Source organism: Crocuta crocuta, unplaced genomic scaffold (assembly GCF_008692635.1).
Source record: "Crocuta crocuta isolate KB4526 unplaced genomic scaffold, BGI_CrCroc_1.0 scaffold290, whole genome shotgun sequence".
NCBI lineage: Eukaryota > Metazoa > Chordata > Mammalia > Carnivora > Hyaenidae > Crocuta > Crocuta crocuta.
Genome location: NW_027527429.1, coordinates 8,188,447 through 8,205,386, shown reverse-complemented (window position 1 = coordinate 8,205,386; position 16,940 = coordinate 8,188,447). Strand labels below are relative to the sequence as shown.

The 16,940-nt window shown below is 48.1% G+C and overlaps 1 protein-coding gene across 7 annotated transcripts in view; it reads left to right on the top strand.

The window, feature by feature from the left end:
- The first annotated feature begins 7,036 nt into the window (after positions 1–7,036).
- ARMC9 (armadillo repeat containing 9) overlaps positions 7,037–16,940 on the top strand; it is a 146,921-nt gene continuing 137,017 nt past the window's right edge. For 5 of the 7 annotated variants that reach the window (XM_077758062.1, XM_077758054.1, XM_077758033.1 and 2 more), the window contains exons 1-3: positions 7,037–7,101; positions 14,034–14,124; positions 15,474–15,599. In XM_077758062.1, coding sequence (XP_077614188.1) covers positions 14,074–14,124; positions 15,474–15,599 — 177 coding nt within the window. In that variant the 5' untranslated portion in view covers positions 7,037–7,101; positions 14,034–14,073. Of the gene's footprint in view, positions 7,102–14,033; positions 14,125–15,473; positions 15,600–16,940 lie in introns of those variants that run through there. The other 2 variants (XM_077758023.1, XM_077758048.1) reach the window with 2 other exon arrangements.

Below are 16,940 nucleotides of genomic sequence, written 5' to 3'. Positions count from 1 at the left end.
TCTGTGCAGGCCACCCATTTCAGGCCTAGCCATAGAGAAAACGGACTTCCCGTCACTCCCACCCAGAGCCAAAGGCAGAGCCCAGAGGAGAAGGGCGTCAAGTGCAGAGCTAAAGGCATCCCTGGAGCCCTCCTTCCAGCTTTCAGTGACCGGGGCTCCTCCTCTGACTTCCCGCTGATGTGAGCCAGCAAAGATCCTTTGGCTTAAGCTGGGTTTTATACACGTATATGTTTTTTTCTTTTTCTTTTTTTTAATTTAATTTATTTTTNGGCTGGCCTCGCGCGCTCTCCCCCCGCCCCTGCGCTCCAGCGCCACCCCTCTTCGCGGCGCCCACCGCCCCGCAGCTCCGCAGTCAGCAGGTGTGGGTGGGGCCCGAGAATGTGCATTTCCAGCAGGTTCCCAGGTGAGGCCACTCTGGGGACCGCACTTGTAAAGCCAGTGGCCCGTGCTTACACATTCTCCCCTCGCCGCCCATAGTTTCACTTTGGGCTTCGTAGGTCTGTTAGCAGCGAAAGGCTTTTCGTCCCAGGGCCAGGCAGATGTCGTACAGCCTGCCCTTGACCTCAGGTTCAGCTGAGCTCATGGATCATTCGCTGATGATGAGAAGGGTAAAAAGGGAGGTTTACTATTACTGTGTGCACTTTCCATCATCAGGAATTATTCGTTTTATTAAGATGAATCAACTATTTATCCCGTAGCCCAGTTATCGCCGTCTCACACGCCTCTCCAGTCGTTATGGAGGTCTCACCAGCGGAGCAGCGTCACAAGGGAAGCACTGGCTCTAAGCTAAGACAAAAGGAGGCCAGGACATGCTTAGCGGCTCCTTCTGCGGCATCCCATCCAAAAGCCAGGGACGGCCACATCACTGAAGACATTCTGGGTGTGCCCTGTCTTGCTGGTTGGCAAGATGTGTCGGCAGCCAGGAAACCACCCAGGTGCGGTCACTTCAGCATTTACTACTCTGTGCTCACATCACATGCCATGTGATGTGCATTTTTAAGCTTGCTTAGAACCAGGTCCTCACTAAGAGCCTTAAGTGTCTGTATCTGTGAAAACCACTGCTGAGAGTCTCACCAGTCTCTTGCAGAGGTACACTTGCTTTGAAAAGATCTTGCTTCCATGGGGCACTTGGCTGGCTTGGTTGATAGAGCATATGACTCTTGATCTCGGGGGTTGTGAGTTCAAGATTCACGTTGGGTACAGAGCCCTACTCAAGAAAAAAATCCTGTCCCAGATTTTCTCTTCTGGAAGTTCATTTTTTAAAAAAGGGTTTGGTGTTTTTTTTAACATTTTTTAAAATTTATTTTTGAGAGACAGAGTGAGACAGAGCATGAGCGGGAGAAGGGCAAAGAGAGAAAGATACAGAATCAGAAGCAGCCTCCAGGCTCTGAGCAAGCATTCAGCACAGAGCCTGATGTGGGGCTCGAACCCCTGACCTGTGAGATTATGACCTGAGCTGAAGTCGGACACTTAACTGACTGAGCCACCCAGGCACCCCTTAAAAAAATGTTTTTAATGTTTATTTTTGAGAGAGAGAGAGACAGAGTATGAGTGGGCAAGAGGTAGAGAGAGGGAGACACAGAATGTGAAGCAGGCCCCAGGCTCTGAGCTGTCAGTACAGAGCCTGACGTGGGGCTTGAACCCACAAACCGGGAGATCGTGACCTGAGCCAAAGTTGGACGCTTAACCAANGGGGGGGGGGGGGGGGGGCGGGTGCTGTGGTGTCACTCACATCTCTGGGATAAGACAAGGAAAGATGATGGCACTCAGGGCCAAGATGGACTCCAGGACTCTGGCCTCACCCACTTTCAGGGCTCCCCTGCTTTCCTGCTCGCTGATAACTCCCTTAGGGGACAGGGGTGTGTATCGCCACCTGGGTATGCTCTCTTTCCATGAAATCAAGCAACCCTGGGGGGACCAAGACCAGAATCCAGTTCCTCCACCTCTGCATGGACTCTGAGCTAGGAAGACAGATGTATCTGAATTCCCATTACCTCGTGAGTTTTGGACAGTGACAAAACCCAACTTTCCTGGAAGGATTTTTTTTTTTTTTTTTTTTTTTTTCCCAAGCAAAACTTGGCAGTAGTCCATCTTTTGATTTGTGCTTGGCATTTCAGTACGGTCCTCCTCCAACCTGCTGATTAGATCCAGGTCCTGTGCTTTCTCAGAAACATACTCTTGGTCTGAACCCCCCCCTGTAGGAGGTCTGGCTAAGTGCAGTCCAGCAGACTGCCGGGTTTGCGGGAGTGGGTCAGCCTTAAGGGCTTAATTTAGGTGGCTTTGCCCTCTCATCCAACTCATTCTCTTTGGGGATTTGGACACAGTTCCTCTGTGTGTGTTTTCAGCTATTTGCCCTTCAGTAGAGAGAGTGGCCAGGCAGTTGCCTGCGACAGCTGCAAAGATGACTTCATTTTACAGCTGTGTCACTTTTGGATCTGCTTCCTCAACCAGGGGCAACAAAAGAAAAAATAAAAATAAAAAATGGGACTACATTAAGCTAAAAAGCTTTTACACTGCAAAGGAAAACATTGAAACAAAAAGGCAACTTACTCAATAGGAGAAGATACTTACAAACTTGATAAGGAGTGGGTATCCAAGATATGTAAAGAACTCAGACAACTGAATAACAAAAAGGCAAACCCTACTAAAAAATGGGCAGAGGACCCGAATAGGCATTTTTCCAAAGAAGACATACAAGATGGTCAACTGGCACAGGAAAAGATGCTCAACATCACTAACCATCAGGGAAATGCAAATCAAAACCACAATGAGATACCACCTCACACTTGTCAGAATGGTTCTTATCAAAAAGACAAGAAATAACAAGTGTTGGCAAGGAAAAAAGGGAACCCAAGCGCACTGTTGGTGGGAATGTAAATGAGTGCAGCCACCATGGAAAACCATATGTTGGAGGTTCCTCAAAAAAATTGAAAATAGAACTATCATATGATCCAGCAATTCTACTTCTGGTATTTACCTAAAGAAAGTGAAAACACTAATTTGAAAAGCTGTATGTAACATTATTTACAACTGCCAAGATATGGGAGCAACCTAAGTGTTCATGGACAGATGAATGGATAAGATGTGGGGAATATATTCAATGGAATATTACTCAGCCATACAAAGGAATGAAATTTTGATATTTGTGACAACATGGATGGACCTGGAGGGTATTATACAAAATAAAATAAGTCAGACAAAGACAGACAAATACCATATGATTTCACTTATATGTGGAATCTAAAAAGCAAAACAAATGAAGAAACAGGACACAACAGAAACAGACTCATAGATGCAGAGAACAAACTGGTGGTTTCCAGAGGGGAAGGAAGTCGGGGGATGGGCCAAATAAATGAAGGGAACTAAGAGGTGCCAACTTCAAGTTATAAAATAAATAACAGGGATGTAATGTACAGCATAGAAAATATAATCTATAATATTGTAATAACTTTGGGGCTCTTGGCTGGTTCAGTTGGTAGAGAGTGTACCCGTTTATCTCAGGGTCGTGAGTATGAGCCCTATGCTGGATATAGAGAGTACTTTAAATGATTTTTTAAAAATATTGTAATAACTTTGTATGATGACAGATGGTAACTAAACCTATTGTGATGAGCATTTTGAAATGTGTAAAAATATCAAATCACTCTCTTGTACACTGAAACTAATATAATATTGTATGTCAATTAGAATTCAGTAAAAAATTAAAATGTTTAAAACTGCAAAAAAAAAATCCGTGTAGCATGGCACAGAGATGCATAGCCTCTCACCCCCAAGGTGTTCAAGGGCTAAGGTCCACGGAGGGGCTGCAGAAGACTCAGATTTGTCCCTTGAATGCAGAACTCAGTCAGCCCCTTTTATTTCCAGGGAAAGCCTGGTTAGCTACCCTGAGGTATTGTGCATATTCAAAGAATTGAATTTGAGGTTGAGTTTTTCCCAGCAGCAATATTTTGATAATCCTAGAATTCGAGTGATGGATTTATGGGGATTTATTTCATTTTACTTTATTTTATTTTACTATTTTATTTTATTTTATTTTATTTTATTTTGAAAGAGAGAGAATGTGAGTAGAGGAGAGGCAGAGAGAGAGGGAGAGAGAGAGAATCCCAAGCAGGCTCCACACCGTCAGCACAGAGCCCAACATAGGGCTCAGTCCCACGAACTGTGAGATCGTGACCTGAGCCAAGATCAAGAGTCAGAAGCTTAACCAACTGAGCCACTCAGGCACCAGAAAGTCATCGTGGGTGCATTGGCACTTTGGGAAAACTAGAGTTGTCAAGAAGAAAACAATGGGATGTTTGGGCAGACCTCAGCACTGGGAAGGTGACGCATTGGTTCAGTGTCCTGCTCTGAGCTCATGGATGTACAGACAGGGTCAACTTGGGTACTGCCCAGATGAAGCTTCAGATGAAAGCCATTTGCCTTTGTGATGAAAATACTCTTTGTCCTCATAGCAGGAGATATCAAATTGAGATATTTTTCTCCAATTTAGTGCTTGTATCACACAAATGTTCAAGGATTTGAAGGAATTTTTAAAGTATAGCTAAAGAATGACAGCAGTTTATTTACTAACTTTATCAAGCCATATCTACTTGTTCCAGTATCATCCACCATCACAAAGTTACAAGTCAGAAACCAACCTAGAGCCTCCACAACTTGGGGTACTGGTAAGAAGCTACCTCTGGATTTATTGTAAGAAAATTAACTTAACATTTTTAATTAATGACAAACCCCACTGTTGAGGCCACTTTTAGTTAATATGAATATATATGTTAATATATATTATATATGAACATATTATGTATTATATATATGAATATATGTGAATATATAGAAATTATGTCTACAATTGGATGCTTTGGGGTTGCACATAAACCCAACTTGAATCAGTTTGAATTAAAAAAAGATAGTTGATTCGAGGGCAACTAGAGCTGCTGTAGGAATGAGAACAGCTCTATGGAACTCAGAGTCTAGGCCCAGGGATTTGACGGCCCCGACATGCTCTCTTTGCATCTCTCTGGGTGACAGCTTCATTTTCTCAGGCTTTTTTATGTGACAAAGGACATGGTTATAAGGCTACCCTGGAATCTCATTTTACAAGAACCTGAACACACTTCAACAGAAAAATGCCTCGGAAAGACTCTCATTGGCTCAGCTTGAATCACATGCCCACCTTGGGCCAATCACTGTGGCCCGAGACCTAGGGTAAGATTAGTGCATTTCCGGCTGTGTGCCCATCCCCGAGGTCAGGTGTATTACCAGGAGGGAGAGGGGTGATGGGCAGACAGAGATAAAAGCCACCACAATGACCGTAATCCTGGAAGTCAGGCAAATGCACCCAGAAGGCAAAGCAAAGCCAAGAGTGGTTTTTATTGTAGCTAAGAGCCCAGGGTTCAGAGGCAGAAGCACCTAGATTCAGTCCCGGTTCCACCACGACCCCTGCTGTGCAAACTCTGAGTTCGCAACCTCGCTGTACCTCCTGTTATTTATCTTGTCAAAGACAAAACCTGGACTAGCAAGGAGATTGATATTATCTAGCTTACTGCAATAGAGAGAGCACCCCAGCTCAGACATCAGCATGTCTGGTAAAGTACCACCTCAGGTAAAGTACACTGTTAATCTATAAAATTCCGAAACTTATCCATCTCACGATGTGGCGTGAATTAAATAATCTGTGTAACTCTGCACAATGCTGGGCACACATAGGGTGGCCATATTTAGCGAATAAAAATACAGGACAATAGAAATGTCATTATAAGACAATAGTTGGGATATACTTATATTAAAAACTCATCTGAAATCCAACTTTAAAATTCAAGAGCTCTATATTTTGTCTGACAATCTTTGGCACACGGTGAACTGACAAATGTTCGCTTATTATTGTGAACAGGGAGATTTATTTTTATTTTTTTATTAAAAAATTTTTTGGAATGTTTATTTCTTGAGAGAGAGACAGGGCATGAGCAGGGGAGAGGCAGAGAGAGAGGGAAACACAGAATCCGAAGCAAACTCCGGGCTCTGAGCGGTCAGCACAGAGCCCAACTCAGCAGGAACTTAACCAATCTGATATCATGACCTGAGCCGATGCGGGAGGCTTAACCCACTGAGCCATCCAGACACCCCGAGGTTTATTTTCAATACGTATTACATACACAGGATTTCTCTTGCGGCCAAATACAGCTTTTCGTCAAAGACAACCTCGGATCCCAGAAGAGCACTGACAGGGCTGGAGGCCAGGGATTTGGTGGCCACAGGCCATCCTCAAAGTAAAGCTCACCTACTTTTTCCTGTCTCTTCCCTGACTCTGGCCTTGGTCTCGTTCTGGAGGCATGAGGTGGAAACACGGAGACTCACTACAGAGCCTCAGTGTCTGGAAGGCACTGTCTCCAGCCACCTCCCCAGCCTCCAGCTGAGTCAGACCGGCAGGTGCTCTTTCAGGGCCGTTTAACTTGAAGCCCAAAGCACCGCGTGCAAGGAGAGGGAGGATTTGCCCTGTTGTAGCTTTGAAAACCAAAATGTCACGTGTGTGGGGAAAAAAGTTTCTTAAAATTCCCAGAAACTGCTGCAGCGGGGTGGAAGGGTGAAGCCTCTGGGCAGATTTTGGGAGACATTTTTGGTTCTAAGGTAGCGCTGCGTCGCTTCGGTAAACGGGAATAACAACGCCTGTTTTTCCACGAACACCACCCTGTATTGTATTCTCTTGCCAGTTTTGTTTTTTCTGGGACACAACGAACTCCTTGAAGTCAGGTGTTGAGCCCGATCGGCTCATCCCCAGAGCCGGGCAGAGCGCCAGGCACCACGTTCGTGGAAATGAACGAATGGGAAGTCGCGGAGAGAAGGGCAGGGGAAGCGGCCCCACAACGCGCCACCCGCAGTGGCCGCCGCACCGCAAAACCTCGCTCCACTTCCGCTGCCAGGAGGCCTCCCGGCCCCAGCTCGCGAATCGCCCGCCTTTCCTCCCAGGATGCTCCGCGCCGGCTGCGTCCCGTGATTGGCTGCGCCGCTCTCACGTGATGCTGGGCTGGCGGCCCCGGTTGCCGGGGCGACAGCTGGAGAGGTGGCGGCGGAGCGGGTTTGGCGCGGGTACCCGCGGCCGTGCAGCAGGTAAGCACGTCCTCCGACGCGGCCGGGCTGCCCCGGAGCCTGCTATCCGCGGGCGGGAAGGAACAGTGGCGGGGCCCGAGGACCGAAGCTCCGCGGAGCCCTCGCCCCGGGGGAAAGCCAGCTTGGCGGCCGCCGCCGAACGCCCCCACTTCTGCTCCGCCGTCCTGGGCTCTTACTCTAGCGTGGGCCCGAGACGGCGTCCTGGACGAACCGAGAACAGGCCCGGCCGCTTCCCGCGCAGTCTCTGATCTGTGCTGCAGTGGACCGACTTTGAGGTGGCCGCAAGTCGTCCAGCTGGGTAGTGGCGGCAGGAGCGGGTACCCTGGGGCTTTTAGATCCATCCGCTCTGTGATCTGCATCGGCCAACCTCCTCCCCAGACTTCCTCCAGTCTAAGCAAAGCTAGGATGCTAACTATGCAAACTCGCCTTCCAGACAAATCCCATAGCCTTCCCCCCTTATTCGGCCAGCCTGTAGGTCCTAGAGCCCGGCTATATGGAAATTAAGAAGCAATCCTCAAGAATGGCTGAAGACGTTTTCTCTAGTTTCTGCATGAAGTAGAGCAGTGGTTCTTAAACTTGAGTGTGCTGTAAAAGTCATCCGGGGAGTTTGTTTAAATCAGTTTCGGAGCATCGTGCCTGCCATGGTGTTCAGTAAGATCGGGGTGGCGCTGAGGCTTGTCATCTGCACAAGGACCCCAGGCGATCCTGATTGAAGTGGCCCCAGCGTTTGGGGGTGATACTGGAGTGGTTAATATCGGTCTGGATTTAAATTCCTACTTTTTGGTCACTTGCTGGCTGGATTATCAGGAGCACCTCGACCTTCTTGAGCCCCAGTTACCTCATCTGTAAAAGAATATAAATTATTTTCATCTCTCAGGTTTAGTGTGAAAATTAAATGTGAGGCATTTTGCACGTTGCCTGGCATACAGTAAACTCATAATAAATGAACTTTTTATGATATAAAGGTTTAAAGAAAATTCTAGTTTCCAAGAACGTCAGAGTAATAGAATACCCAACAGTGGCTCACATTCACCAAGATATCATCACAGCAGAATCTTATTCAAATGGTGGTCTTGAAGAACCTCTCTGAGTAAGTGATGTTTTTAAGCACAGGGGTTAGCCAGGTGAAGAAAGAGGAGGAAAGTGATGCAAGCAGCGAGCAGAGTATGTGCAAAGGTCCTGAGGTAGGAAGAGCTTGCATTCTCAAAAACTGTAACGGAGTTTTCTTGTTTTATGGTCTTCGAAAATGCTATTTTCTCTCTGCTTGGACATCGTTTATTTGTAAATATCTTGGGTATCTATCATGCCTACCAGGCTCTGTTAGGTTCTGGAGACATCAAATTTAAATCCACCTCCCTGCCTTTGTAAACAAGGTAATAAGCATAGCAGTAGAAGTAAATGTAGAGTTCAGAGGAGAGAGAATTGCCTTGATAGGGAAGGAAGGGCAGGGGTCCATGGAAGACCTCCTGAAGGAGGTCCGTTCTGGGTTAAGTNGAGTTCAGAGGAGAGAGAATTGCCTTGATAGGGAAGGAAGGGCAGGGGTCCATGGAAGACCTGAAGGAGGTCCGTTCTGGGTTAAGCCAGCATGATGAGTCAAGTTTCTGGTGGGGCCGTACATCAGACAGACAGTTTGGAGTTGTGAAAGAGCACGTGGTGTGGGGGAGATCGGAGCTTTACCGCTGGTGGCCCCGCTGTGGGGCAGGGGAGGTGAGGGTCCAAAGAAGGGCTGCAGAGGTGGTGGTCCTCAAATGGTAGCAGTCTTTCCTCATGTACCCGGCAGGCCTGCGGTGCCAGGAAGGGCAGGTGCACACACCCCCCCCCCCCCCCCCCCCCCCCCCCCCCCCCGGCCACTTCCCGCATCACTGCCTGCCGTCCTCAAAACCCCCAGCTCCTTTGAAGCACGTACCCAGGCCTTTACCACCTGCCACCCACCTACAAGGGGGCACAGTTTCTCCTCAAAGGCTGTAGTGCGTCTGGTCTTCCACCCTCTCCTGTTTTGGAGATTTCCCCATCCTGGCCACTCACTCCACTTTCTGCATCTTTTTTTTTTTTTTTTAATGTTTATTTATTTGTTTTGAGAGAGAGGGAGAATCCCAAGCAGGCTCCGTGCTGTCAGTGCAGAGCCCGACACGGGGCTGGCTCTCACAAACCGTGACATCATGACCTGAGCCGAATTTCAGAGTCAGATGCTTAACTGAGCCAGCCAGACGACCCTCCGCTTTCTTCATCTTTTAGGCGTCTTCTTCCTCCAGTCCCTCTCTCCACTCGCTGCTGTGGCCACGAACATCCTAATAACTGCCTCACCTCCCAGGTCAAGCGCCTGTTCCACTCTGATCACACTTTTTATCTCTCAAGCTCACACGAATGTGCCTTTGCCGCTGATCTCAGGCCCTGTGCCTCTTAAGCAGGTGTTTGACCCTGTTGCTTTCTCACTGCTCTATGATCCCCTGTGCACCTCCCCTCACTCCAGCCTCAGCGCTCCATCACTGTTAGCCTGGCTTTCTCTTTCCTCTCTCTTCTGGGAAAACCTCACCATGGCTAACCTAACTCGGACAGCTGGAAGTGGCTGTAGAAACTGCAAAATCGGGGGCGCCTGGGTGGCTCAGTCGGTTAAGCGTCCGACTTCGGCTCAGGTCGTGATCTCATGGTTCGTGGGTTCGAGCCCCGCGTCGGGCTCTGTGCTGATAACCAGCTCAGAGCCTGGAGCCTGTTTCAGATTCTGTGTCTCCCTCTCTCTTTGACCCTCCCCTGCTCACACTGTGTGTGTCTCTCTCTCTCTCAGAAATAAATAAAACATTAAAAAAAGTGCAAAATCGTGCAGACTACTTCCGTTTTGGATTCAAGTCCGTGTGTCTTTTTTTTTTTTTTTTGAGAGAAGGAGCACTTGTGCATGAGAGCATGAGTGGGGGAGGGAAGGGGGGAACAGAGGATCCGAAGCAGGCTCTGTGCTGACAGCAGAGAGGCCGACGTGGGGCTGGAACCCATGAACCTCGAGATGGTGACCAGAGCTAAAGTCGGTCACTTAACTGACCGAGCCGCCCAGGCGCCCCCCGGGCCCCTGTGTCTTAAGCAGATCCTCAGCACTGGGAACCCGGCCCCGTTTCCATAGTCGGCTTGGTTCTCACCTTCTCTTCCAGCTGGCAAGGGGCTTCTTTACCTTAAAACACCTCCCATCTCTTTCTGGCCACCCCTCCCTCCCTCCTTTTTGTGATCCATCTCCCTGTCTCTCTTGTGCCTTCTTGCTTTAGCCCTTTCCTGTCAGGCGCCTGTCCTCGCTGTTCTTGTCCAGGTCACTGTCAAACTCCGTGTTGTCAAATCCGAGGATTGAATCTCCTCCCCCGCAGGCTCCTCGTGCGTGCAGAGCCGCAGCTGACGTGGGCAGCACCTTCCCTTGGCTTCCAGGTGCCACGGTCTCCCGCTTGTGCCCCACCAAGCCCCTGCCCTTGCTTAGTCTCTTGCTGGCTGCCTCGTCTCCCTGAGCCCTGGTGCCCGAGGCTCCCGGGTCCAGGCACGGGCCGCGCTCTCCGCTGCGCCGCCGCCTCCGGAGTCACGTCTATGCAGGAGCCTTGTCTCCTGAAATGCCGTCTTTATGGGACAGTTTCCAAATGCCTCTCTCCGGCTCCCCCGCCTTCCCCTTTACTGGGCTCACACGCAGCCACCTTCTCAGCACCCCGCTGGGATGCCTCTGGGCCTGTGAGCTCCTGACGACCCCTCACAGGGCCCCTGTCCCCGCCTTCCCCACTTCAGCAGATGGCGTGTGCTGAGGCCCGCGTGTCTTCCTTCCCTGCTTCCCCTCACCTCCCACACCCAGTCAGTGAGGCCCTGCTGGGTGTGGCCCTTCACACCTGGAACCCCAGCATCTCGCAAGGGTCCCGTTGCTCGTCCCGGCTTCCCTCGTCACCAGCCTGGGCTCGGCAGCGGCCCCCTTTCCGCTCCCTCCCGGTCCCCTCAGCTTCTCCCCACACAACAGACATTGTTGTTAGGAAATGCAAATTGGGGAGCGACAGTCCCTCCTCAGTCGCCTCTCCCGGCTCCCCATCACACTCAGGCCGCTCGCCCGCACAAGGCCTGTTTGACCTGACACCTCATGGCCTCCAATGTCGCCCTGCTTCCCCCGCCACCCCCACGGTCCTCAGCCCTGTGCGGCCCCCACGCTGGCAGACCCCTCTCCCCACCTCCGGAAGTGCTCACGTCCTCACATCTCTGCCCGAATGTTCCCAGGAAGGCCCTCTCCGCCCACACGATCTGAAATAGCCCCAGACCCCTCTTCTCCAGGCTCTGTCCCCTTCCTTGCTGGATTTCCCTCATATCTGACGTTCCTTCCATTCATTTATTGTTTCTGAGCAACTGCAGTGTGCCAGGCACCGGCCTGGGCCCTGGGGACACCGAGCGACGCAGCTCCTGAATCCACAGTGAGCAGTACGTAAATGGAAGGCTGTTCAAGTCAGGTGGTGGTTACTGCTGTTGAGAAAAATAAAGCAGGACAAGAGGCTAAGAAGTGATGGGCTGACCCCTTAGAAAGGGTGGTCAGGGCAAGTCTCTCTGAGGAGGTGACACTTAAGAAGAGACCCGAATGAGATGGGGATGCCTGGAGGTGTCTGCTGTAAGTGCAGAGGGAAGGCAGCGTGGGCCGTGGGCGTCCCGTGGGTGCAGCCCCATGGTGGCCATGCTCCCTCAAGTTAGCAGAACAAAGGAGAGAGTGTGGGAGGCCAAGTTGTGTAGCCTTTGGGAGCTGGGCCCAAGCAGCGTGGCCTTCGTCCGGAGGATGGTGGGACCCCGAGAGCATCCTAAGCAGGAGAGGAAAGATCACTTGTTAACAGGCTAGAAAGGGAAGTAGGGCGAGAGGGAACGAGAGCTTGTGTCCCCATACCTTGGGAGAGATGGAGCCACGAGATGGTGGTGAGACAGAGCAGAGCATGAAAAAGGGGCAAGTCACTAAATTTAACCTTCCTGACTTGCATTCAAATAATTGAAATCAAATGCATTGTAACGGGCAGATGTAATGTTACAGAAGCATGTGTTCTTAGATCTGACCAATTCTCTATTTTATAGATGAAAGAGGCTCCGAGTTTCAGGGACTGCCGCAGGTCAGGTGCCCCTGAATGGCATAGATAGTATTAGTGCCCAGACTTTTTCATTCCCCGGGTTATGGGCACCCAGCCTGGGGGTGTGGCTCAGGGAGGGGCTGCTTCGGGCACACCCAGGGACAGAAAAAGTAGACAGTACTTTTTCAAAAAGTTTCAGTGTTTTACTTATTTAAACACTTGGAAATGCACATAGGCGTTGTACATCTTTACATGTAACTAAAAAAAAATACAAAAAAACCCCCAAAAAACTGACCTAATAAATTCTTTGGTGCATGAACCTTGTGTTAACACTTGTGTAAATGTATACCTCCTCCTCCTCCATTACTGTAAGGCCAAATGATTATGTCTTCAGGAAACATTACAGTTTCCTTCCTTCCTTCCTCCCTTCCTTCCTTCCTTTTTCTTTCTTTCTTTCCTTCTTTCTTTCTTTCTTTCTTTCTTTCTTTCTTTCTTTCTTTCTTTCTTTCTTTCTTTCCTCCCTCCCTCCCTCTCCCTCCCTCCCTCCCTTCCTTCTTTCTTTCTTTTTACTTTCTGAGAGAGAGTGGGTGCGCACATGGAGGGGAGGGGCAGACGAAGAAGGGGAGAGAGAGAGAAAGAGAGAATCTTAAGCAGGCTTCTTCACACCCAGCGTGAAGCCCAATGCAGAGCTCAATCTCACAACCACGAGATCATGACTTCAGCCAAAATCAAGAGTTGGACACTTTTTTCTTTTAATTTTTTCATTTTTGAGAGAGAGATAGAGTGCAAGCGAGGGAGGAACAGAGAGAGAGAGGGAGACACAGAATCCAAAGACAGGCTTCAGGCTCTGAGCTGTCAGCACAGAGCCCGACACGGGGCTCGAACTCACCAGTGGAGCAATGAGATCATGACCTGAGCTGAAGTTAGATGCTTACCCGACTGAGCCACCCAAGCGCCCCTGATTACTATTTTTTACTTGGAGGTTGTGTGAGGAATTGGTGACTCCGTGTTTATTTCTATCAGATTAATTTAAATGCATGTCCTCCTTAAGTGAATGAACCTTATCAAATTCTGTTTTGTTCTAAAATGTACTCTGTGGTCTTGTTTGAATTATATATACCCCATTATGGCACATTAGAAAACCAAATAAGAAAAATAATCTTCCCCAATCTCATTAGCAAGCCTTGATTCTCATTGACACCACCTTCTAGCCCATATTCACACTCATTTTACGTAGTTGTCATAGAAGAAGGAATGACTTCGGACTTTAGCCTCTGTATTTCCTGGTGCTGCTATAATAAATTACTATAAAATTAGTGACCTCGGGGTCAAAAGGCCAAAATGAGTCTCACTGGACTAGAATCGGGTTCACAGGGCTTGTTGATTTTTTTAATGCTTATTTTTGAGAGAGGGAGACAAAGGGTCTGAAGTGGGCTCCATACTGATAGCACAGAGCCCGATGTGAGGATTGAACTCATGAACCATGAGTTTATGACCTGAGCCCAAGCTGGACACTCAACTGACTTAGCCACCCAGGCGCCCCAGGGCTTGTTCATTTCTGAAGACTCTGGAGGGGAAGCTGTCCCTTACCTTGTTGAGCTTCTAGAGGCTGCCCGCACTCATTGCTTGGTGTGGGGCCCCTCCTCCACCTTCAGGGCCAGCTGTGCATCGCTCTGACATTGCCCCTCTTATCTCCTGATAAGGATTGTGGTGATTACACTGGGCCCACTAGGTAATCACAGATACTCTCCCTATTTTAAGGTCAGCTGATTAGCAACCTTAAGTCCATGTGCAGCCTGACAGAGTCAGGGGCTCTGGGGATCTGGGGCGGGGGCCATTCACAGATGATTGTAGTGAAAGGTTTTATCTTCTGTTTTTGCCTTGTAGAGGTTTTGGCTGCTGTGAGAATTAACAGTAACAGCTCAGCATGGGGGACGTTCTGGCTCACGAATCAGAATTACTTGCACTAGTGAAGGAGGTAAGCACAGGTCACAGAGAAAAAGATCTTGTAAACTCGTATTTTATAATGCAACACATTTTATAGTGTCTTATAATGTGTTTTCTGTCCTTACATTAGAGCTGTTTTCCTTTACATATATATATGCATATATATATGTATGTATGTATTTTTGTTTTCATAACTAAATTGAAAGCTTAAAGCCACTTGAAAAAATTTCTGTAAAGAAAATTATAATAGTAACATATGCTTGTGGTAAGGACTCAAACAGCGTGGAAGTATAAAGAGCTCATTTCCCTGTCCCACTCCTTCAGCGGCCACTGTTAATGGGTTAGTGTATTTTTCCAGACTTCTTTTCAGTGAATATGCAAAATACATCTACACGTCTAGCTTGTTTTACAAAATGGAATGCTGTGCCTCTTGTTCTGAAGCTTGGCTTTTCTCCATCAACAGGAGGACAGCGTGCCTGTCTTCCTGTGATCTGTCTCATACTTTTTAATGCCATAGGATATTTCAAATTGAGTGGCTGCGTCTGCTTAACTTGTTACCTGCCTATTAATGCACGTCTTGGTTTCCTACGCTGAGAGCTTTGGAAGGATAGGACCCACACCCTATGCCTTTATGTCTTCTCCCTGCTTCTAGCACGGGGCTGGCACACAGTTGGTGCTAGAGAAACCGTCCGGTAGGCACCGCGGGCCACGGCAGTGGAGCGAGGCACCCACCCCAGAAACGCAGCTTTGGCGTTTGTTGGTGTGCTCGTGAATAAATTCGGAAAGCCGTCACCGCAAAGGGTTGTGGACGGGGCCTGGGGAAGTAGCCCACCCGAGGAGGTGGAAACCGAAAGATGTGACTGCCACAAACTGAGCAGGCGGGCAGAGGAGCGTGGAGAAGAGTAGAGCGTATGGTGGGGAAGGCAAGGCGAGCTCTGGTGCTGTGCTCGAAGGCCGCTGGTGACGCTGCCTGTTGCCCATCTTTTATCTCCTGTTCTTAATTTAAGGACAGGCATTTCTAATGCCCGATTCAAGTAGCAAATTCCCGGAGCCCTCAGGCCATCTGAAGATCACTTCTGCCTTTTTCAGACTCTTGCACACATCATTTTGTTTCAGTTCATAATGGTAATGAATCATGCAACTCACATTTCTTTTCTCTGAAAACAACTTTATTTTCTATAAATAAGCATTTTCTATGATACTGTCTTTCTAGGCTCTTGGCATGTGTGTCGACTAAGTAAATTCTAAGCTGGATCCCAAATTCTCCCAAAGATTAACCTGTTATAAATTGCTGATAACATTGAGCTGGTACAGTTGCTTCAAAGGCACTTACTTTGTTAAAATAGAGAAATGTATGTACACTTACATTCTTTTTTATAGTATTTAGATTTTGCCGAATTTGAAGACACCTTGAAAACATTTTCAAAAGAATGCAAAATGAAAGGAAAGCCATTATCTAAAACAGCAGGTGGCTCTTTAAGGGATTCCAGATCACTGATTATCCAGGTAACATTCTGCTTCTCTTTGATCTCTCTTGTAAAATATGCCATTATTAGAGAATTTTGGAATTGTTTCTGGGAACCTGGTCTGACATTGATTGATTGTTTTAAGTAAGCTCTATGCCCATTGTGGGGCTTGAATTCACAACTCTGAGATCAAGAGTTGCACGCTCTAGGGGCGCCTGGGTGGTTCAGTTGGTTAAGTGTCTGACTCTTGATTTTGGCTCAGGTCATGATCTCATGGATCATGGGATCAAGCCCTGAGTCAGACTCTGTGCTGATAGTGCAAAGCCTGCTTGGGATTCTCTCTCTCTCTCTCTCTACCTCTCTCCCATTCCCTCTCTCTCTCTCTCTCAAAATAAATAAATAAATTTTATTTTTGAAAACAAGTTGCATGCTCTACTGACTGAGCCAGCCATGTGCCCCCAAGCGCTCCCCAAGTGACTTTTAGGTAGATGCTTAGGTGTTTTTGTGTGAACTAGCAATGTCATCTTTAAATCTTCATGTATACCTTGGGCACCTCCCAACCCCAGAGCACGGTTTTCAGAGCGTGAAGCCGGAATACAGCCATTATTAGACATGGACACAGAGGCTGTTCGTACTCAGAGTGGGGCTTGTTCTTCAGAGTCTCAGCCACACTCTTGGACACTCAGCACCTCGTGTTCCCACTTCCTTCAGAAGGAAGAAGGGCCGCCCGGCGCGACCCTGCAAGTTGGAAAAATATGTGCTCATCTCTTAATGGAAGGTACCATTGAGGGGAATCTAACAAATCCTTGGTAGCTCACTAGCAAAACAGAATCTTCTGTGAAACTCACACAAAATCAGGATAAGCTCTGGGTCTGGAAACTTCTTTGTGTAGCTGCTATCTCCAAAAATGGCTGCTGTGTACTTTTTGCAGCTGCTTTGACATCATATGCAGCCCCAGCTGCTTAAGTGTTTCTGGGGCCTTTTTTTTTTTTTTTAATGTTTTATTTATTTCTAGGAGAGAGAGAGAGAGAGACAGCGTGAGCAGGGGAGGGTCAGAGAGAGAGGGAGTCACAGACTCTGAAACAGGCTCCAGGCTCTGAGCTGGCAGTCAGCACAGAGCCCGACGCGGGGCTCGAACCCAAGAACTGCGAGATCATGACCTGAGCGAAAAGTCGGACACCTAACCGACTAAGCCACCCAGGCGCCCCTCTGGGGCCTTTTTTAAAAATTGTGGTTTAAAAGCCACATAACATAAATTTACCATCTTAACTATTTTTAAGTATACAGTTCAGTCATGTTAAATATATTTATGTTGTGATGAAAAAGACATCCAGAACTTTTACATCTTGCAAATCTGAAACTCTATCTATTAAAAAATACT